Genomic DNA, 23,719 nt, shown 5'->3' with positions numbered 1-23,719 from the left:
TAAGAGTTCAAAACAGCATGTCAGTTGCCAGTGTTAATATGTGTGCGTTTCAATTTTTATCAAACTGCTGTTAACTATCACCCTCCACTAAAAACTCTCCTGTCATTATGTGGACCCCCCTCCCCCTCAACCACAAACACACACGCACGCACCCATACACACAAGGCAGTATGTAAGCACATACTGTAGTGTATTCCAGCAATGCTCATTGTTGCTCCGCAAGGCTGGGACTTATCCATACGCGGGCTAAGCCCCCTGAGAGCAACGTCATTCCCCTTGGCATATTAACCACTGTCCGCTGTGTGCGCTCAACACACCGCGACAGAGGACGTCAGGATCGCACCCAACCTCAACGCGAAATGCTTTGCGAACTAAACCTAACTCAAGCAATCCTCCCCGATTCCGCGCGTTTCGGAGATGAGCCATTTAGATGCTCAGTCATACAAGCGGGATAAATAACTCTACGGTAAAGTAGAAAGGTAATTTAAAGTGGAAAGAGTGTTTGCGTGTAGCGAATTTGGTAAAAGAAACCCCATAAACAGCGAACCTTTGCAACTTGGGGATTTACTGTGGAGGCACTTTTTACTGAAGATCTCGGGATATTCCTTGTCTAAATATGCCTATAAGAAGAGGTCACGTTGCACCACAGAACACATTCCTTGGAATAATAATTCGGAAATTCGAGGGACAGAGTAAGTATTTTGTTGATGTACAAATTCTGCTACCAGATGAAGAAATAGCACAAAGTAAACGTTATTGACAGAATAAGATATGTATATACGTGTGTGTGTGTGTGTGTGTGTGTGTGTGTGTGTGTGTGTGTGTGTAACTTTATGTTAAGATATTTCTTAAACAAAAGGATAAAACTGAAATGTTAGATTCTTGTTTTATTATTATTATTATTATTATTGTTATTATTATTATATAGACTCGGTTTGTTTAGTAGTTGCCATGCACTTCACTTGATTGCTGACTGTTAATATATGTGAGCCATGGTTTACACTGAGATCACATCAGATCATATATATTTGTTCCCCTCTTTCATACAGACCGGAAATTTGTGATAGCTAACGCCAGGGTGGAGAACTGTGCAATCATCTACTGCAATGATGGCTTCTGTGAGATGACAGGCTTCTCAAGATCAGACATCATGCAGAAGCCATGCACGTGTGACTTCCTCCATGGTGACCTCACTGACAAAGAGGCCATCAACCAGGTGACACAGGCAGTGTTTGGGTCTGAGGAGCGCAAGGTGGAGATCACCTACTACCGCAAGGATGGTAAGTAACTGATCTGGTAAAACAGAAGGGGGCTGAGAGGTGTCTGGAGAGCACCTGGAGTTCTCCTCATTTCATGTTGTGTCAGTCAGTTGGTCACTAACCAACCAGAGGTGCATGTCCACAGTACCTCAGACAGAGGAAAACAGCAAGGCTAGTCTAGTCTAAAATTAGATCTTCCTAAAAGTTTATGCTGGTGTTATTTCATGTGTTCTGCAAAAAATAACTAGATGATGGTTATTAGAGATTTATGAAACGTGTTCTTACGAGAAACAAAAAATATTCTGATCATATAATACAACAGGAATGTTGTTGTTTTTTAATATTATTGGATTGTGTTTATTGTTTTGTTTTTTTCAAATAAAAACAGTGTTTCTGTAATATTGTTAGTCTTACATCTCAAATAATGCACTACACAAAGCAGCTCTGCAGGTGAATTTGTAGGACACAGGTCTTTGACATCAGCAGCTGTAAAGTTTATGTTTTGTCTTTTGAATCTTACCTTGCAGTAAATTCTTTGTCTACTTTACAAATTTCAAATATAGTAAAATACACTGATTGTGTGTTTGAATCTCTATGGTGCATTTATTGATGCGGTGGTTTGTACCAAAGGTTTTCAGTTGTTTCAGTAGACAGTGGATCAGTCCATTGACCTATAAAATTGCTGTACAGATTTGCTTGCAGTGAAAATGCTCTCCCTTAAGCGGTAGACTTTTGTCATTCATTTTTGGCCAGTCCTATTATGAATGGTGTACTGAGAGACAGCAATCCTGAGTCAGAGAGATTTAATACGACGTTACCACTCAGTGGCATAAATCCGCAGATTGACCACCTCCTGCCATGCTCTCACATGAGGCTTTTTTTTAATGGTCAGCGTGACATATCTGTACACAGTTAATCCCAAAGGTACTACTCTTGTGGAGCTGCACATTTTGATCATGCTTTATTGTTTTCATTTAGCACCCGTGTTTGTGCCATGTGAGACCTCTTCTGGTGAGACATTGTTGCTTTGCACTAATATTCTTTAGCATTTGATCACTTTAAATCATGGGCAAACAGCAGTTTTATATATGTGGATTCTAAAATAGAAGAAAAGTGTTAATATTTTATTTAATCCTAGGAGCCTAATTTTTAATCATGAGTTTAATTAGATTCTGTGCCATGGATACATGCTTAATCTTCCATCAGTAACCATCAGGCATGTTTTGGGTTTTTTTTTGCTAATCATGATCCAGCTGCTGCACTGTTAAATAGATTGTTGCAGAAACCTGCAAGACAATTTCACACCAAACTCTAGGGTCTAACTGGAAGTGCTTGGTGTATGGCAAACAGGATTTTAAAGAAACTTCATTTAGGTTCCCATCTTCCCATATTGCATGCTTGTTCTGCACTCTGTTCTAAAAGTCGTGAGCATTCAATGCTTAAAGCATTGTGGATGAGAGTCTGAAAACCTTCCAATGTAATCGTTTGTCCCAGTCCTATCACAATCCTCCCTAGTGTGCATTACGAATCCAAAACATAACTCTTAATACTCCTCAGAGGAATTTATAGTTAGCATGTGTGCTCATGAATAAAGATGTCAGGGCTGACAGTGCAGTGACTGGGAATGAGCAGCTTTCAGAGTAGATGCATTACACGGGTATGGAGGACACCATTTGCCTGCTTTAAGGGAATAAAAGATTCATGCCATCCTTGAGAGAAGTAGCCCTATTGATTCAAGACAGCTGACAAATTGAAGTTGATGGGCAGAAAGTGGTTGCATTTCATGTCTCCAAACTGCATTTGAAGTTATCAGTCCTAATGCAAATCAGTTAATCCTTTGTATTAAAGCCCGAGCACACACTGTACATCACAAATTATGAAATAAACCAGTCTCAGCATCGGCAGGTTACCAATGTTCTGTTTCTCCCCTTTTTCATGCATATTTTTCTCCAAGTATTGGTTGATTTTTGATGTGTGCCTAAAATGCCAGAGGTTGAAGGAACTGAAGTGAGGCAGGTGTAGTTTGTTTTCCCCTTCCACCAATAACTGCGGTAAGAAAGTAAGGTTTGGATTTGAGGAAGCTGTGCGACATCAGGAGCAACAAAGCTTTATTTCTCTTTTCACTTAAAAAGCAAAAGTTAAGCAGCTTATGTGAATGCTTAGAAATTAAAAGTAGGGGAACAATAGCAACCATGGGAGCACAGCAAAGGCCTTTTGCACCAGACCATTTGCTTCTAATTTTTGTGCTTCCCTCTATGTGAAGAAGCATGACGTGCTGTTAGAAGAGATACCACATGTGCTGTGTTACACCAGCTATGATACATAATCAATGAGATAAATGCTTTCCCCTGAAGGCTTTGTAGAGCTATCCTATTCCACAGGGTGTAATAATACTTTGTACCTGAATGAGTATTAACAAAAGGAAGCTGACACCATGGAGCAGAGAGAAGTTAAATGGATAATGGCGACATAACAGCAGCAGCTTAGCTAACCATGCTGAATGATGTGGGACATGTGGTATGCTTGGGTGCAGAGTTTCATAGGTGGCACGCCACCAAGGGGACTGCAGGGCCATGTACCCCTGCTGAGGGTTTAGTGGCAGGGGAGTGAGGGGACAGGGAGTGCCTACAGTACATAAGGTGTGCTGCGAGACACTTGGATGACTTCTCTCTAAAATAGCATATCCATTTTTCATCACGCGAGCCTTCTTTGGTGTCTCGTAGTATGAGGTGAAGCAGATAAGGTTTTCTACATCTGGTTATTTTCAGCCCGTGCAAGCAGATGATTTCAAGTCCGGTAAAATGTTTGTTAAAACATGCTGTAGCACGAGCTCCTTTCAAACTCAACAAATCGAGATAAGCTTAATTAATAACTGGAAATTGATAGTGATAGTTACTGACATAACCCTAACAATATTTGCATTAGATAGCAGTAGTAAATCATGGACTATTTTTAATGTCATGAGATTCTTGTAGTGGAGTGTGAAATCCAATGTTCCTCTCTATACCATCTGTATTTTTCTCCTAATTAGCTACCGTACGTTAACCTACATTATATACCCTTCAGTTCATTTAACCTGCCAGCATCTGTACCAAATTAAACATAATTAAAAGATCACAAAGCAAAATCTCACCAACTAATAAATATAAATTCAGTACGGCATGTGCTGGAGCTGCTAGTTATCCCTGATGGCTCTGAAGACACTGATTGAAGATGAAATTAGGCCAGTCTATGTAGCTTACAGCGCTCTCATTGAGGCGAGATATTGCCACAGGGTCTAAGGACTCTAAACAACGGGTTAGCTTGCATGGCCTCTCTCTACATACACCAGTCCTGATGGGCTATGCCCCAGTAATGTTGTATATTGGCTTAAGCAGAATAGCCCTAAAAGAGGAACATGTCAGATTTCATTATACAAGACTCACTAGTAGTTGTGGGGCTGTGTTTAAAAGCTACAGTACAGTTGTGTAGAACATGGTTGGAAGGATACAAATAGAAAAATCTGCATTCAACAATGTTACTCATGCTTCTTCCCAAAGCAGATCAACTTACATAGGAGAATATGAATCCTTAATAAACACTACTGTGTACAAATATGAACACAGCTATGTGCATTTATGCGTCTTTAAGACATCTTAAAGTTGCACCACAGCTTTTTTTTCTTTGTTGCTCATCATTCCAATTGTGTTGAAAGGATCACTTGATTAAGCAGCAATGTTTTAATAATTGATGATGGAAACAGAATCTACAGTAATGAAATTTCCATCATGTATAGGGAGCTAGTCTTAATACAGTGTCCAGTCTTTCAAGCAGGTGTAAATAGCGTCTCTTGGCTCACAGGGAAAACAGTTTATATAAAGATCTCAAAATGAATGCACATTCAGTAAAAAAAAAAAAAAGAGTTTGCTTGTCAAAGATGTTAAATATGTTGATAAGCATTAAACACTTAAAAGGACTGTGACTTAAAACAATTGCATGAAAATGGACTAAATATATATAGAAGTAATAAAACACCCTTATTATTCCATCAACACTAAAAGCCTTTACTGACGTACATTGTGTGATATAAAAATTATCCAGAAAAAGTCAAAATTATTCAAGTATTTCCACAGTTTTTGAGCAGCATGACACATTCGCAATTTGTAACACCTAGAGTACTCCAAGTTCTACAGACATTAACAATTTCCAGGGACGCAGATGGCACGCTTAAACATGTGGAGCTTTCTTCTTTCTTCTTTCGGTATTGAGCAAAATGTGTAATGTATTTTAGAGTTACAGTGGCATTCTAGTCATGTAATACTGATATCAGTAGATATACTGTGGATGGCTGCATACACTAGTTTCATTAACTGACTCAAATTGGCTTTCTTTCCCACCTGTTTGGACTCAGTAATGTCAAAATGTATGTTTTTATCAGTGTGTTTAGAACCTTTGCTGCAGGACAAGTTACAGTCATTTGCATTCAATTGACTTTAATTATATTTTACACATACCTAGTGGAAGAAATTAAGTCATGAGACACTCTGCACACTGCCATGATAACATTTGGTGAGGCATACATCAGGGCAGGGCTTAACCACGACTTTATTCAGGAGGTCTGCTGAGCATGAGGGTGCATCTACTCTTGGCTGCACAAAACACACACAACACACACACACATATTGGCTTTCCTTGTCCCAGTGCTATCCAGTTGCCATGGTTACCATGGGTCATTAAGGGTGCAAACCCTTACTTGTTTGCATCCTTCATAATTTCTAAAGCTTTGAGTGTTCCAAGGCACAAAATAATTGTGAAATGAATTAAATGTGAAACTGAAAGGGCCTTTCATAGTGCTGGTCATTTGGGCAAATTGAGTAATCAAGCACGTTGGTCTTTGGTAAGAGAATATACCACCAGTATTTTGAAGAAAGCTTCAGAAGCTCTCTGCAGAGAGAACAAAACCTGCAGCACAACCCTTTGGCAGCAGTCCATAAATCAGGACATAGAGATAGACAGAAGTAAAATCTATGAGAGGCTTCTTGGCTTTTGCAAAAAATTGCTTTTAAAGAACTGTGAAAGTCTAAAAATTGAATTATTTAGTCAGAACTGCAAGCAGTTTGTCTGGTGAAAACTCGCATCTGGCTAATACTATTCCCCCAGCAAAGCATGGTGGTGGCAGTATTCTTTAGAGGTGCAGGGTCAGGGACATGGAGCCTGGGTTGAGAGAAGAGTGAACACAACCAAAATTCAGAGTGGCTGGAACAAAAAAGGCCTTGGAGTTGAAATAGGGAGCGAGAATGAGGTTCAAGTTCAACTTTATTGTCACTTCAACCATATACAGTTTAAAAATACACAGTGAGGCGAAACAACGTTCCTCCAGGAACCAAGGTGCTACAAGACAAGACAGGTGAGGATTCAGATTCAGGACCACAGTGAACAAAACATAAAAACACATTAATTCTGCAATGGGTTTGAAAAGTCTCTGGCTGTCCTTGAGTGGACCTGTAAAAGCTCAGGCCTTAATTGCATAAAACATCAGTAAACAGACAAAAAGATGATATTTTATTGATTCTCCTAATAGAGTTTAACAAAATCCTTTTGAAAGAATTGATTTTTTTTTTCAGAAGGGCTATAGCTTTTACAAGGCAGTCACTTTATTATTTATTTATTAAAGCAAAAGTGTTTGCTCTGAACTATTTGCAGACATGTTCAGCTCAGGGGCTTCACGAATTTCATTTTGTGTTAAACCTCAGTTTTGTTTCTGACTTGTCGCATTTGTTTATGCAATGTATACTTTGTGCACTATATGCATTCTTCATTTGATTGATAAAAGTTGCAGCTGCTTGAAATAATCTCATTTTTAAGTGTCGCCTGACTGCATCTAAAGGCAAAAATGCTAATCCAAGACACGACAATAGAAAAGTATAAAAACATATACATCGGTAAGACTTGATGGGGCTCACACAGCTTTGATACTCAGTACACCTTGTTTTTAATGTCACTGAGCTTCTTACTCTACTGTTATATATTAATACTGCTTTTTTCTGTTATTTCCTTTCACTCTCTCCTAACTCTGTGATCCAAACATAAATGCTTGTAAATAGGTTAAGTTAGAAATCTGAAAACCTTTCTTGATGAGTTTGAAAAATACCTTAGCTTCATAAAAATTGTCTGGCAGTTTTATTCTAATGATACTTCAGCTGTGAAGTGATGTCTGCCAAGGCAATTTGTTACCCAGCAGGGGGTGGTGTCACATATAATGGGATCTTTTCATCTGAATTTCATTTTTATTCACATATTTTATGGCTTGCCTTTACTGTAACATTTAAATAACAAGCGCACATCCTCAGATAATAAGATTTGATTGAGGTCTGCTATTGTCTAAGTCCCCACTTAATTAACATGTTGGATATTCTAGAATATTAATTTGGTGATAAGCTAAAAAAAACTGCTAAATTGATTTATGATTTAACAGTAACAGTTAGTTACAAATAAATTATAACTAATTTTAATTACAATTAATTCAGATTTGTGCCCCTGCAGTAATGTTTACTAAAATACCTTCAGTAGACTTAAACTGTGAATGACACTTCTGTTTTTTCTGGTAACAAATAACTCAACTGATCACATGGCACACTGCCATTGGGGTTTTTTTGGTCAGAGAAACAAGAACTCCCTGTTCTTCTGACTGAATATGCTTGTTGTTTAACAGGAAGAAGCACTGTGTCCTTTGTTTGGTTCCAAAACAATTAAAATGAAAACGTGAATAAGAGCGTATTATGAGATTAAACTTGGTAACACACTGTCCGTGCTGATTCAACTCAAGAGTTAGAAGAAGCTTTGCTTTCATCCGTTTCGGTAAAGGTGACATTCAGCAGGAGACCAGATGAGAAGGGACCCCCATGGCTTAGCCTTTAAACATGACTATTGTTTCCCATCTGGTCAGGTAAAGCCCAGCCCCGAAATATTTTTTGCTGAATTTACAGTTTCATCCTGGCTGATCACGGAGCCTTCTCTGAAAAACAGACTACACCACTATTTCCACTATCAGCTATTAGTAGTAACTACTACTAATATAAATATTTATTTATTCTTATTATTCAGGCTAGATTTTACAGCATTTAAGCTTAGCATTTAATTATTTTTTGCTGGTTAGTTATGCAGTTACATCACTCTTCTGTTAATTAGCTATAATGTAAATATAAATGTGCCTAACAGAATGAACACAATGTGTCTTTAACCATGCAAGCCATATGGTGTTTGTTTATTTATTTATTTATACTAGTGCATGCTAGTAGTTTTCCTTGTTCATGCTGTCGGCAAACTGATATGCTTATCACAATAAAAAAAATTTAAAAGAAAGAAAGAAAGAAAGGTAGTTAGTGTTCATATGCCAAAAATTGGTAATATTTAGCCTCAGTCACACAGGCCTAGACACCAATGGGCAAACCCCTGGGAAGCTCGGGTGTATTCAGTGTTTGCAAGTGGTTGGTAGAGGGTATTATCTGTTGCTAGGTGAAATAAAGTAGGCAGCTACACCAAAAACATTCATTGCAATTGCTTTGTACATTAGCACATTAACAATTAGCAATTGTAGTGGTCTTGATGCTTTTTCTGCAAACATTGGCCAAGTACTTACCAAGGGGGTAGTCTTCCATGCAAACTATCGCTAACTGTGCCAATCTGCTATAGTGATCAAAGTAATCGCAAGGAAGTTTTCATTGCAGCACTGTGTATCAATTTCACATAGTTGCTGGCAGCATCTTCCCTTAACCCATTACGAGGTGGTTGCTCGACATGTATAATTCAGCTTTTGTGGATATAATTAGATATTATTGCTGTAAAATAATGACAGAAGGTATTGTCGGTGCACAAATGCTTAAAATGGGTCATTTTGGGCTGTCGGTGAGTGGTTGCTAGGCAATATGACGATGCCATAATATTTGATATAGATAAAAATCCTTGGATGTATCCTTTATGCCAATTTTGTTTATTTGATTATCTAGGAAGAGTTTGCGGACAAAAAAACACATATATTTATTTATAAGTGACTTATGTATGTATGTATGTATATATATGTATATATTGTACTATTCTTAGTTAGCGTATTGTCTGTCTTGTCTTAATGTTGGTTTAAAATGGAGCACTGTAACAAAAAATAATTTCCCCCAGGGATCAATAAAGTATTCTGATTCTGATTCTGATTCTGATAATCACACAGAAAGACAGAGATTAAATTAACTGGGTGACCTGATGGCTAAATAGTTCAGGCACATAGCACATGGGTGAAAACTGACCATTTCATTCCTCTTCTCTCTTTCCTCTGTCTTCTTTCCTGTTAATCTCTACTAGAGCTGTCAAATTAAATGAAAATTTAAAGTAAAATTTACAGAAGTCTATTCACGGCTGAGCAATAGAGCAAGGATGGTATCCACATCTGTTCAAGTAAGGAAGAGAAATGAGGAAGTCTTGGCCATATTTTTTCATTCGTCCATGCTAATAAACCACTTTGTCCCTTGTTCTTTGTCTAGGATATATCTTGAAATAACTACAACTAACAGTCTACACTCTACCTTACATATTCTTTATCTTATACTCACCTGCTCTGTACCAGGGTGGATCTTTTTACTTGACAAACTGGTCTACATACTTGATCCGAGTATAATTAAAAGTGAGTCTTAACAAAAACTGTTTTTTTTATGTCCATAACACACATCAGAACTGTGACTACAGTTTTCCCACCTTTCTTCTTACTGGTGAACTTTGTTGCACTGTTTTTGTATCCTGTAAGCTCACAATTTTTTACTCTTATTCTGTTTATCAGACAATCAGTTCTGAATAACTCTCATCCACTTACTTTCCCTCCCTGAACAAATGAACAGTGTTAACTCAAAGAGATCAAAGTCAATACCAAAGTGCTCCCTTTTACAGAAAGGACAATGCAGAATTAGGTGAAGGATTTCTGGGAAATGCAGGAAAAGTGCTTTTTATGAACAGGGGATTTAAATTGGGCAAGGACTCGAGGTTGCCCTGCTCTCTAAGCGCCACTTTCGACTTTATAACGTAACATGACCAGGAAGCCTTTACACGAGATGAGATTGCACACAGCACACCTTCTGCTCTTAGTAACACATCACATATGTAACTGTGTTTTGTTCCATTTACTCCATTAATTCACTCAGTACCTGTGAAACACTGAATTCCACTATTCTCTAACACCAGCTGGTGCATTTTCAATGTTTTCCATTTCATTTAGATTACATTATCATCACTTCTGGGGTTTCTGATGCTGAAATCTGTCCAAGAGAACTGTGGCATGTAGAGACAGACCAAGCTTGTTATATTTAGTCAGACAGCAAGTCTACTGCTAATGAATGCTGCTGGCAGGGTGTCTGTGAGCCCTGAGGAAATTGCAGCGAACACTGTGAGTATGAGCACAACACAAACAGACAGACAAAATGACGGACAGATCCACACAGAGAGACAAAGGTGTAATTTTACTATGAAACAATTTGATTTTATAGCTCAGTTCAAAATGATGAATATATCTACACGTGTTAGTTTTTTATTTTTATTTTTTTAAAAGGTTCAAATGGGGCTGTTTTTTTTACTGGTTTTTATAATGTAATAATAACTGGAGTAGTTTCAGAGCAAACATTTTTCCTCATACGAGAAAAGGCCACTGATACTATATGTCCCCCAACTGTAAGTAGCTGTTGTGTTATTGCTTCAAGTCCAGTGGGTAGAGAGTTTTATTGGTGAGCACTTATGCCCACAAGCAAGAGTAGATTTTGCTAACGCAGCTTTAACCAGTGCAGTTGAGAAATTGTGATCTCGCTGGATTTTCTGCTCCGCTGCCTCACACAACGGATATTTTTAGTGATTATTTCTATGTGCACACTGCAGTTTCTGTGTTGGCTGTAATCTGTCTTGCTTGTTTGATCTGTTACACTAAATCGTGCTGTCTCAGCCATCGTATTGAAACTTGGTTATTTTATGTAATATATTTCTCATTAAAATATGCATGCAATATATGCATAAGAACAACAACATACAGACATGAACCAATCTAACCTCTGGATGTTTTTATTTTATCTCATCTATTTCATCTATTCTGGCATACAGCCATTGACCTTTAATATTAACGTCTTCTCTGTTTTTCCAAAGGTGTCGTAAGTCATTTTTACAGTTCTTTATAGTCCTCTCACAAGGACTTTTAACTGGCACGTTGTATGTTCAACTCTCTGACGCTGATTCTTTGTTTCTCTTTCAGGGTCTGACTTTCAGTGTAACACTCATATAATCCCAGTGAAGAATGAAGAGGGCGTGGTGATGATGTTTATCTTAAATTTTGAGTATGTTGTGGATGAGGGAAGTGACAACTCCACAGAGAAGATAAGCCCCACATCCCCTACAAAGTCTGATCAAAGTAAGTATGTTAAATACTACTGGAATAATTAGTGATATAGCATGACATACCTCCCTAATGACACCAGTATCTAACAAATACTGTGGAGCTGTTTAACTTTGCTGCCATACAAACATCTGTGACAAAATTTCTGCATACCCGAATGAGTAACTGGTGCATTGCAGGATAAACGTTTAAAAAAAAAAATATCAAGAACTCCTGCATGTTTTCTCACTTTCTTATTTCAGTCCATCTGACCTTCATCAGGTATACAAGCAACATATGGACTAAACAAGCATGCACACATGGGAAATTCCTTAGTCATTCCAACATGCAATCAGGGAACTGTATGATCACATAAAACCAGGACAAACAGATTCAGGGATAGCTTCTTTCCCAGAGCTATCACCGTAGTAAATAAGCACAAAAACAATTGAACCTGCTTAGCTATACCATACCGTCACTGCCATTATATTATGCTGCTATTCATACTGTCATTATATTAATGCTGCTATCCTGTATATATCAGACTTACTATTGTTTGAGTACTTGCGATTGTTTTATTGTACTTTTTATATTTTACATTTAGATTTATTATTGAATCTTGCACCAAGGGAGTGGCACTCCAATTTCGTTGTACTCTGTACAATGACAATAAAGGCTATTCTATTCTATTCTATTCTATTCTATTCTATTCTATTCTATTAATCTGAAAAATGAACACTTTGTGTATGTGTGTCAGTAATGTTGAGTGTTTGAAGTGACATCCAGGTAAGTTCAAAACTGTTGAAGTTCAGAGTAAAACAACAGTAGGCTCTTAATACAAACTGTGTGCTTCATCAAAACATCATATTATCAGCCATAGTCCATTAAGAGTATACACAAATCACAAATAATCACAAACATCATACTAAGTAAATATTTCCTATGAAAATGAAAATGACTAGATACTACTTGTTATTACATTTATTCCATTCACTGACTTATGTTACCCGTTGGGTATTTTAATACATTCTGATTCCTATATGGCATATATGGTATATGAATGATACAATATTTTGATGTTTTGAAAGGTTTTCATTTACAGTCTGTCTTGTATTTTGAACTTGAGGAGTTTTGAATTCATTTGAATGTCACTTGAGGTTAGTATTATCACACAGGTGATCCTGCTAATGCTTTTGGTTGACTACTGACAGACATACATGCAAGGTGTTAATCAGTCAGATTAATTTCATTAGTCCTCTCACTGCATGTGATGACGATTGAGATACTTCGCGTGTATGTGGCAATGCAGGGATTGTGCTCATATACTACGAGGTCAAAAGAGAAAAAGAGTTTAATAAATGTAACAGCAGCAAGCAGATCAGTGTGTCTAAGTTCTATTTCTTTTTATGTCTTTGCTGTCATGATTTTTTTCTAACACTAGAAATTCCATCTTAATTTTTTTCTGTCTATCAGTCGGCGATGTGGAGAGGCAAATAATAAGGGACCTTTTTTTTATTTGGCTGACAGCAAAGTTCGATCAATAAAGTCCAGAAGGATAACTCAAAACAAAAATCCAAAAACCCAGCATGGGGAGTAATCCAGTAAAACACTGAAGCAAGACAAAGAGCTACATTAGGGGGAGAAAACAGATGGTTTGACAAAGGACAAAGGAAAAAGAAGTCTGAATATACACAGGCTAAATGCTGAGATGAGATGGGAGGCAGGTGGAGAATGAAGAAATTAAACTCATAATTGACAAGATTTATAAGTGAACTAAAAGAAGAATCAAGAAATTCAGCAAGCAAACAAAACAAGCTTCAACCAATCGAACATCTTTTAATAAAATCAGAACCCAAACTCAGTTAACAAAAGAAGACTTGATTTTTTTTCATAAATATGCATCACTATTCATTTATGCATTGCATTTATCATGTAATAACACCATTCACAAAACAAAACCTTCCTCGCTTCTTTAAAGTATGTCAATACCAGAGCAGATGGCTAAAACTAAAATATCCCTCCACATTTGGTAGGCTCTAATTTAGTACTGTGTTCCTTTTCATGCACTGTGTAACTTCTAAACATATTGCTGGCTTTTATTGTTCTAAAAATGGTGCATTATTTAGTTTGCCAGTGTAATATAGTTTACACCAACAGCAATTAAATATACCATCTGCATGCAAGGAGGAAATGGTCGACTTACATAACGTAATCTTGTTAAAAATGTTTAAATATATCCATTTTACACCCTGGGGGAGAGCAGCATATAGCACACCTCTCTTTTTTTGGTGTATTTCTAGAGGTGTTAATGTCAGTGAAACCTTCCTGCTCTTCTCTGTTTGGAAGCACTCAGCATCTTTTCTCTTGACCTGAGTTAGGCTATTCGCTCAGGATGTATTCCTCCAGAGCACTGACATTCATCTTGTGCTGTGCTGTGTGTATTTAAGTGTGCATGTGCACGTGTGTATGTCTCTTTTGTTTGTTGCCAGCATTGTTAGTCAGACTTGATTGCTTGTGACTGTGCTTCAGCAGAGGAAACCTGTGGGTAAATTAGACAGATAAACATATGATGTGACATAAGATTAGGAGAGTCAGAGACAATGACTCTTGACTTCATGCACACTTTCACTTTATATATGATAGTAGTATTATTTATTTTTTTCTTTGAGCAGCTCTTAAGTAATAGCAGTGCATTAAAGTGTAATTTTATTCTAGTTGCTTGGTTGAAATGAGTTTTAAAAACTGATGCTAGTCATTTTGAACTGAATCTGCTGGCTATTGGAATGTATTATGTTCAGATATTGCTAAAAGTATTATTTCTCTAAATGAATATGTATTTAATAAGATTCACGTCATAAGTATAGAAGATAGAAAAAAAGAAATGCTTACTGATGAAATTAGTTTTAGGTTATCGGGCATTTAAAGCGCAGTGGCAGACACGTACCATTGGCTGAGAAATAACGTCACTGATTTCAAAATAGAAAGAGCCTTGGAGAAAATTTCCACCATGCCTATTCCTGTGATTTAATATAACAGTCTCTGAAAGGTGATTTTCGTTATACAGGGGTGTTAATTATCATCTGGTGCTGACAGCTGGTTATAGGCCAGCAGGTGTCAACTAGTACTGTACGGAGCTTGGCAGAGAGTAATCCCTCTCGCCTCAAGCTGCTATCTAAAAGGTATCCTCCACTAAATTCAACTGTTAAGGCCTAAAGCCAGAGATGGTACACTTATACTGTGTTATGCAAACCAGACTCTTGCTGCATAAAATGGAAATTGTGTTTTCAGTCAGCGACTTAACAAAAAATCGGTTATTATAGCACTCTATGAATACAGTAATTTTTACGACTTCTGATAATAGAGACTTTATGAGCTTTTTTCTGAAACTCTGAATCTATGAACTTTTAACTCAATTCTAAATGTTCATGCTTGCTCATATCTGCACTCTGGGAATGAGTCTGATGTTGGCCTCTTGTAACTGCAGTGTTATTCTCTGGAATATTGTCCACAGCTCTCGAACATAGCGTAGAGTCCTGGAAAATCAAACATAAATCCAGGCTCAGCCAGATTTTTTTCAACCAACAACAGTCCAGTACTTTGCTAATATGATTGCCAATGTTTCTTTAATCCAAATGTCAATCTCATACTGTATGTCTAAAGGACACCGGACTTTTATTTGAGGACATTAGTCTTTGATGTAGCCTTTTGCACGTTTACACTTGCATCCAAGCCATAATACTAGAAAGGCAAGGCAAGGTAATTCTAATTGTACAAGACCTTTAATCCACATAGATAGATTTAAGGTGTCTTAATAAATCATAATTTTGGTAATTACCTTTCAAATCTTATAGGCTATATTTTCAATTGCTTCAAATTAAAACCAATTGCTTTAGTAGGTTACATTTTTTTTCCTTTAAAAACTGTTTTAAATTTTGTAGCTGTAATTTTCTGAAAAAAGATTTGTTCTTTTTTATGGCCATCAAACCTTGACGTGGTTAGCTGGAGCAGGTATGACAGATTCAGTGAGAGGAACACAGCAAATGAGAGAAGGTGCAAATTTAAAGAAGAGAACCAACTAAAAAACATCTCTTGAAATGTTGTGCATGCTGCCAAATGAATACAGCTCAATTATACACATAGGGGTGTCCTTGTAAGCCACACTATCATAGTGTCATAAATATGCTAAAATAGATATTTTTTTAAATCCTCTTACTATGATACACAATAATATAATACACTGTCTGACTGAAAATTCCTCCCACATATTCAGAAGGTAAGCAATCTAACTTTGCACACAGGTACACATTAAGCCCCTAAAGTGACTTATCTTATTATGATGTCAGCATTTATGCACTAATAAAAACCTATAAAAGAATTGTATCATTTTGATTTCACAACAACTAATTAATGAATACTGAATACACTTGATATGATATGATATGATATGATATGATATGATATGATATGATATGATATGATATGCTAGACTTACACAATTTGTAGATATCCTTTTTGATATCTATAAATTGTGATCCTTACAGTACTAATATTATATTAATGATTGTTTATGAAGTCAAGCTTACTGTATTTAGGGACTAAATGAAAAGTTTAATGTAATGTATAGTTTAAAATAACTATACAGCATTTCAAGACATGTAAAAAAGTCCAGCCTACAAAATCATCTTTTTATGCATTTATCCAACAATAAGGCATGTAAATATGCCATATGGGTATGTCTTTGATTGATTTTGCATACCATTTTTTCATTATTTCTACTTAAAGGTAGTGGATAGTGCCTGGCTGATAAGTGATAAGACATTTTTTTATAGACCCAGTCCTTTAATCATTTTTCATAAAAGCTTTAAAAAGCTTTTGTCAATATAGCAGCATGATAGTAAAAAATATATCCAGCACAGCACACGGGCCAGAGGAGTAGAAATTTAATGTAACATCACAGGTAGTCTATAAAAGGATAGCGTGTCAAAGGAAGTGAGTAGGATCTTTCCAACCTAATAACCAAAGCAAACAGCACAACAACAATGATCTGCAGTCCAATTCGAGACTGGCGACATGGAGCATCCATAAAAATAAAAACTGAGGAAGGTGAACTGCATCATATGTTGTCAGTAATTTGCAGCATCATTGTGGTAAACATTTCAGCCTATATAACACTCCTTAACAGCACACCATACTAGACCCCTATGATAACTTTATTAATACTGTGACCTTACTTAATGTCATGTGACATCAAAGTGAGTAAAGTCAGTACACTCAGTTTAAAAGGTTTGGAAACTGCCTAAATCAATAGAACTGATGAAGCCTACTGAATGAGTACAGGCATGTCCTTAAGACTGATGTGTGTAGCTGTCCTTGATTTTTGTGCTTATGAAACAGCCCCCTAATGTCACTGTTACTGAATTTTGTTGTAATGAGATTCACTCTGTGATTAAACAAAGAATTGTTATTTTTCTGTTTCTCTTTTTAAACCTTGAATTAAGTTTTTTATTCATTCATTCTGCTTTCTTTCATACTAGCATTTATGCACCAAAGGAAAGACTCAAGTTAAAATCTAATTCAGAGAATAGTAAATTTACTTCTTTTTTTTTTTGTCTTGTTTGTTTGTTTTTACAGACATTTATAAAAGTTATAAAGATAATTTGTCATTTGTATGTAGAGACTAGAGTGGAAAGATACCAAGATATCAAAAACCATTCAAGGAGACAGTTTTCATAGAATGCATGTTATGTGAATATTAACAATACAACAAAACAGAATAAACTATGGATAATGTTACTTTGTTTCACTATACCTAATTCAACTGAAACCATTAGAGTAAAATACCATTTTCCTTAGGCACAATGGATAGATGTATTCGACTGTAATCCTTCAAAGATATGCAGGATGCACCAAATAACAACAACAGACTGCTGCAGTACTGGGGACTTAGGAGATGAGTGCAGGACACAAAGACAGATATTTGCAACAAAAAGAAACCTGTTTATTATATTCTGGAAGGTTCATATATAAATCAACCAACCAAAATAAAGGTTTATTACACATTAAGGACTAGAACACATAAGGAACACAAAAAAAAAATCACCAGCACTACAGCAATCAGTCAATGATGACACATACACAATAGAAAACTCACAATGGAAAACAATATCAGACATGCTCCTGGGGCTATTAAATATATTTATAGATATACATATTACTGTGCTGTACATTGAGGTCTTCTCTCAATGTCCTTTCTATTTTTAGGGAGGAGTAGATTCTTCCGTTTCCGCCAGGCTGCTTTGAGCCTGATGAATACCAACAAGCAATCTCTTCCGCAAGAGGACCCAGATGCTGTGATGGTGGACTTGCCCAAAGAGGATGAGGACTCATTGGCCCTGGAGAGTTTCCCATCACCCACCAAGAGCATTTGCAGTCCCATTGAGGCCAATGACACACATGCCCTCATAGGCTCAAGCCACCACTCCTCCCAGGCTAGCATCGGTCCTGAACCACTTGACCATTCATCCCCTAAACTCCCCTGGGAGAAACTCTACCATTCGGAGCCACACCAGTCCTCTACCTCCCTGTCAAATACCTTCCCCAGAGGCAGCATCAGCAGCATGAGAAGGGCCTCATCCGTTCATGAAATTGAAGGCTATAGTTCCAATTCAAAAAACTTATTCAGGGATCGCCATACAAATGAAGGTATGTGCTACACTACGCTCTATAACTTGTAGCTTCTGTCTGTGTTATGTCGTATTAATATATTGGCCCAGCCAACACCTTACGATTGGCTGCTCATGTTTTAACTCTATTATGATAAGTAAAGTCTGATCAGTATATCAATAGGTTATATGGGCTTACTGCACTGAAATGATTGTAAACTAATGATTGAGACAGATGTCGTCATTTTGTCACAATGTAATCTTAACATCTGTAAAATCGTAGATAATAGCATTGCTTTTAAATAATTTGTCTCAATCCGTGTATAGCTATGAGAAAAACAGAAGGTGAAAACATTGCTTTTTAGGCATATGTAATTTAAAGGCTTGTGTATGAATAAATCAGTTTCCCCCCCGATTCCTAGTAGGCTTTAATTCACAGCCAACCGCAGCTCTAAAAGCACGTTAGATGTGTTGTAGCACATTTTTTCTTGGGTGAAAAAATACTAAAAATTCCCAGTAGTTCCTCCACTATCAGTTGATGTAAGATTACATTAGTCAATGGTGATGTGCATGTACAGTAAATGAGGCTGTTATTCTCTCTGGCTAGAAATAGATTTACAGTATACAAAGCTCAGCTTATTATGGTTATATTGCCATAATACCTAAAAATGGACAGGAGATTAAAAATTTTCTTGTTTAATCAGGGTGAAGCAGGTAATTTCTTAATATTTATTCAACAACAAAAAAACCCACCAAATACTGTGTTAACCTCTACATCTTGCCAAGGTTACTAATGTGGCTGCCATTTGCTCTTGAACACTAGGCCCTTTCAACCACGTGAAGTCCAGCCTTCTTGGCTCTACCTCTGATTCAAACATCAACAAATATAGCACTATCAACAAGATCCCCCTGATTGCACTCAACTTCTCAGAGGGGACAGAGAAGAAGACCCACTCTCCACCAACAAGTGAGAAACCCATCATAGCACCAAAGGTTAAAGAAAGAACTCACAATGTAACAGAAAAGGTCACACAGGTGAGTCTGAAAATTCCAATTTATTTTTACATTGAAGCATCTGTTATTGTTTGACTTGCAAAACTCTCTCAGCTACCATTTCTCTGACCTGGGTCCAACTCTTAGAAATCCATCCATCCATCCACCTTTCCACACATATCCTTGGTTCTCTATTTCAAAGAACGTCACTGAGAGGGATGGATGGGAAGCTTGCCAGTGCACTAATCATTTCAAATGTAGTTCTGAAATTGGATGCCTCCATGAAGATGATGAGATATGATTCACTGACAGCTCATTATATTAAAGAAGAAATCATGTTGCAATCAGATCGCACCAGCCGCAATGCCAATAACTAAATATCATCTAAATTTTTCTCAACTCAACTGAGATAGCAAGACTTTTACATAGAGAGGCATTGAACCAGAGAAGTGTATACCAAAGTGGTCAAAATCATTTTTGCAGTAGTTTTCTCTTCCCCATTTTTCCCATGATGACAGATAGACTCAAAAGATGAAAACAATACAAGCCTTACTTTTGGAGACGCTAACAAACAGCTGACAGTCTATCATGCTGCAGAGATAACATATGGCTACTGCCCATCCACATTAATAGAGGAGTAGTGCCAGGAGTTGAAACAGATATTCAGTCTAGGAATTATTTTCCAGCCCAGCTACACTTTCTTCATGCAAACAAACATGCTGCTAATTTTGTAGGTTTACTCTATGTATTGATTTGGAATGACTCGATGATTTTATTGAATATCTAGTACAATAAGCTGAAAAATGAAACATTAGTATTGCCTATTTTGACAAATAACTTGCTGTCAAAATACAAGTGAATGGAGTTAGAGGAGTCTCAATCCCTAAGTCTAAGACAAAAATGTATGTTTTGTTTTAGTTTACAGTTATTCTGGTGATAAGTTCCAGTTTTGCAATTCTGTTTTGTTTCAAGTCTTACATCTGTACATGTGTGCATCTTTGGAGTGCACCTCTGGGAACCATGGACACAGTTGCACGAGGGCAAGAGTACAAGTGTATTTATTCTGATAGCTCTTTTCATTCCTTCTTGCTATAATATCACTATTCAAGTTGAATATTCACCTGAGCCCTAAACCACCCAGGATACCAGTACATGTCCCGAGTGATGAAAGTACTTTCATCTTGAAGCAAACTTAGTGGCAATATCAGAGAAAAAACATCTATTTCTGTTTCAGAACAACAAGAAGAACATTTCACTGACTCCCTATAGAACCTATTAATTCATTATGTTTACAAGTCACAAGTGGATGTTCTTAACACTTGAACAAACAGGGGTTCTAGGGCTAGCTAGACATGTCAATATTCATTGCGGTTTTATTTTTAAACTAATAAAAAAAACAATGTTTCATAAAATTAAGTGAGGGGAAAAACGTAAAATGTTTACTTGCTGGCCACTTTTTTATGAACACCTTACTAGTATGACCCCGCCCATTTTGCCTTCAGAATAGATTTTGGTCCATCCTGACTTGATAGCATCACAAAGGTGCTCTTTTGGATTGCAATCTGGTGACTGTGGAAGCCATTTGAGTCTAGTCGTGTTTTTCATGTTCAATAAACCAGTTTGAAAGGATCCGAGAGTTGTGGCATGGTGTATTTTATGGATAGAAGCAGCCACTGAAAGATATGTACACTGTAGTCATAAAGGTATGGACAGGGTCAGCAACAATACTCTAGCAGGCTGAAGAGAACATATCCCCCATTACCACCAGCCTGAAATGGTGATACAAGGCAGTGTGGATCCATGGTTTTTGTTGTTTATACCAAGTGCTTCTTCTACATACCTTGGTAAAAACACATGGTTAGTTGATTTACTGTCTTTCTGTCAGTCTGTCAGTCTGGCCTTTCATCTCGGCCTTTGCACATCAACTGCTGGATTGGATATATTCTCTTTTACTAGCCATTCTCTGTAAACCCTAGAGATGGTTGTGTGGGAAAATCCCAGTAGAGAAGCAGATTCTGAAATAGTGTGTATGCCTCCAACAACCATGCCACATTCAGAATCACTTAAAACCCATTTCTTCCCAATTCTCATGCTTTGTTTGGAATGCAGCATGGCATCTTGACCTTGTCTATATGCTTGAATGTATTGAGCTCCTGCTGTGTGATTGGCTGATTAGACATTTTTGTTCGCATGCAGGTGCACACTACCAAACAAAGTATACTTTAGGGATAACGTTGCAGTTATTCTGATAAATAACAAAATGTGTTTTGTTTTGGGATATTTCAGTAAATTAAGAACTCTGTGTAGGACACTATAAAATGCTTTGGGGCCCAGTGACCAAGCAAAAGAAAAGCTGAGAAACTTTATATTTAAACTTCTTTCAACACAGCTTTCTCATCTATAAATGAAAAAGAACCATCATCGTGATTAAATGTTCTCCCTCCCTGCTGATTTTAGTTTGGAGTTTGAAGACACTGCAGAGATGTGAACGCTGCATCTGCTTCCTGACTGCTATCATGGGGAAATCTATAATTCATGTGCTGAAGATAAGGGAATGTGCTGAAAAGAATAGAAAGACCCATTGCCCTCATCCTCAATCGTACACCATTTTCTGCCATAAGAGAGCCCTTTCTGCTAGTCTGTCGCACATTGTGAAGCCAGAAACAGAGAACGGCTTTGCTTTCCTGACCACATTGAATAATTTACCATCTAACCAGAGCTCATTCATCTGGGGAAATTAAAACAAATATTTGGGTACCACATTGCATAGTAAATTCATATCTATCAGTTAAAATGTATGCAGACTTTACTTTTCTTCAGTCTATCAAGTGCTTTTTCCAAGAGTAATTCAATGTACCTTCTGCAAATGGAGAACAAGTGGTAGTAACATTTATTTATAGTGCCAGGTCAGAGGCAATCCACTTGTCATAATGGCTATCTTTGACTAACTCGGTTTGACTGTAGAGGACACATTGGGTGTCACAGTTGTTATCAATTCATTCCTTAAAGTCTGTGAGCTGATTAAATGACCCGTGGATTTGATATATGAAATGGGAAACTGTGTTTAATCAAATTATAGATTTAAAATATATTGTTTTATACCAAAAAAGCATCATAAGCTTAAAACCTATAGCTTGTAATATTATCAATTATTCTAAGAGGTTGACCCAAAATAAAAATTGACAGCGATGTAATCAAGTGATTTTTGTAGCTCTTCTGACCCTCTCTCACCATTCCTGCAGGTCCTGTCCCTCGGAGCAGATGTGCTGCCAGAGTACAAACTCCAAACACCTCGCATTGACAAATTCACGATCCTTCACTACAGCCCATTCAAAGCCGTCTGGGACTGGCTGATCCTGCTGCTGGTCATCTACACGGCGATCCTCACTCCGTACTCAGCTGCTTTTCTTCTCAATGACCAAGAGGAGCAGAAGAGACGAGAATGCGGATACTCCTGCAACCCTCTCAATGTAGTAGATTTAATTGTGGACATCATGTTCATCATTGACATCCTCATAAACTTCAGGACAACTTATGTAAACCAAAACGAGGAAGTGGTCAGCCACCCAGCCAAGATAGCAATCCATTATTTTAAAGGATGGTTCCTTATAGACATGGTGGCAGCAATTCCGTTTGATCTTCTAATATTTGGCTCAGGATCAGATGAGGTATGTAATCTTTTGTTAATGTTGTACATGTATTTAGTTTTTTTTCAGCTAGTTGTTTTTTTCTCCCAGGGAGCTTTACTGCACATCACCCCAGGGATGCTTGGACTGTTGTACTTGCCCCTGTTCCACTACTTAAAGCCTGAATATTTTGGCTTCATAGAGATTACTTTAAATTGCATGTTTTTTTCCTTTCATTCTTTCTTTCTTCTTTTTTTTTCCCTTTTTTTGAATGGTCCTCATTCTAGAATCCATTTACACGGATTAATGGCTTACCAAATGGCAATCAATGATGCATTTATGTGAGGAGCAGGCCAACAGGGCTGTGTGCACAGCTTACATGCAAATGTGAGATGTCCATTGGTAGGCTGGCTGCCAGGACTGCTGGCTTGTTTGTTGGTAGGATATGTCCCCTAAGGCTCTGGATCCACTTCAGGGCTTTATCGTGCTTTGTAGACACTCCATTACACCCGGAAAGCTCCTGATTATACAGTAAACCATAATAATCTTTTCCATCAATGCGGCTGCTGCTGAGTCAGTTCAGTAAATGACAACAAATCAAAAAGAACATGGACATCTGTTTCACTCATCAGACAGTGACAAACAAAACGAGACCATGATTTGAAACTAAAGCACATCCTCACTACGAGTATGTGACTATGTTTACTTAACTTCCACTTTTGCCAAAAATGAAAAACCAATTGACTCCTGTTCTATAAATAGATAGATAGAGTTATACAGTGAGAACATGTGCTTGCATGACTTCTA

The 23,719-nt window shown here is 37.2% G+C and overlaps 1 protein-coding gene across 1 annotated transcript in view; it reads left to right on the top strand.

Moving 5' to 3' along the window:
- The first annotated feature begins 335 nt into the window (after positions 1 to 335).
- Positions 336 to 23,719, top strand: part of kcnh7 (potassium voltage-gated channel subfamily H member 7) — a 42,306-nt gene continuing 18,922 nt past the window's right edge. Inside the window, exons 1-6 of the mRNA XM_080902478.1 lie at positions 336 to 692; positions 1,050 to 1,280; positions 11,512 to 11,667; positions 17,893 to 18,333; positions 19,117 to 19,328; positions 22,529 to 22,954. Coding sequence (XP_080758604.1) covers positions 617 to 692; positions 1,050 to 1,280; positions 11,512 to 11,667; positions 17,893 to 18,333; positions 19,117 to 19,328; positions 22,529 to 22,954 — 1,542 coding nt within the window. The 5' untranslated portion in view covers positions 336 to 616. The remainder of the gene's footprint in view (positions 693 to 1,049; positions 1,281 to 11,511; positions 11,668 to 17,892; positions 18,334 to 19,116; positions 19,329 to 22,528; positions 22,955 to 23,719) is intronic.

This window comes from Rhamphochromis sp. 'chilingali', assembly GCF_963969265.1.
Source record: "Rhamphochromis sp. 'chilingali' genome assembly, chromosome: 14".
Classification (NCBI taxonomy): Eukaryota; Metazoa; Chordata; class Actinopteri; order Cichliformes; family Cichlidae; genus Rhamphochromis; species Rhamphochromis sp. 'chilingali'.
This window is presented reverse-complemented; position numbering and strand designations above follow the sequence as displayed.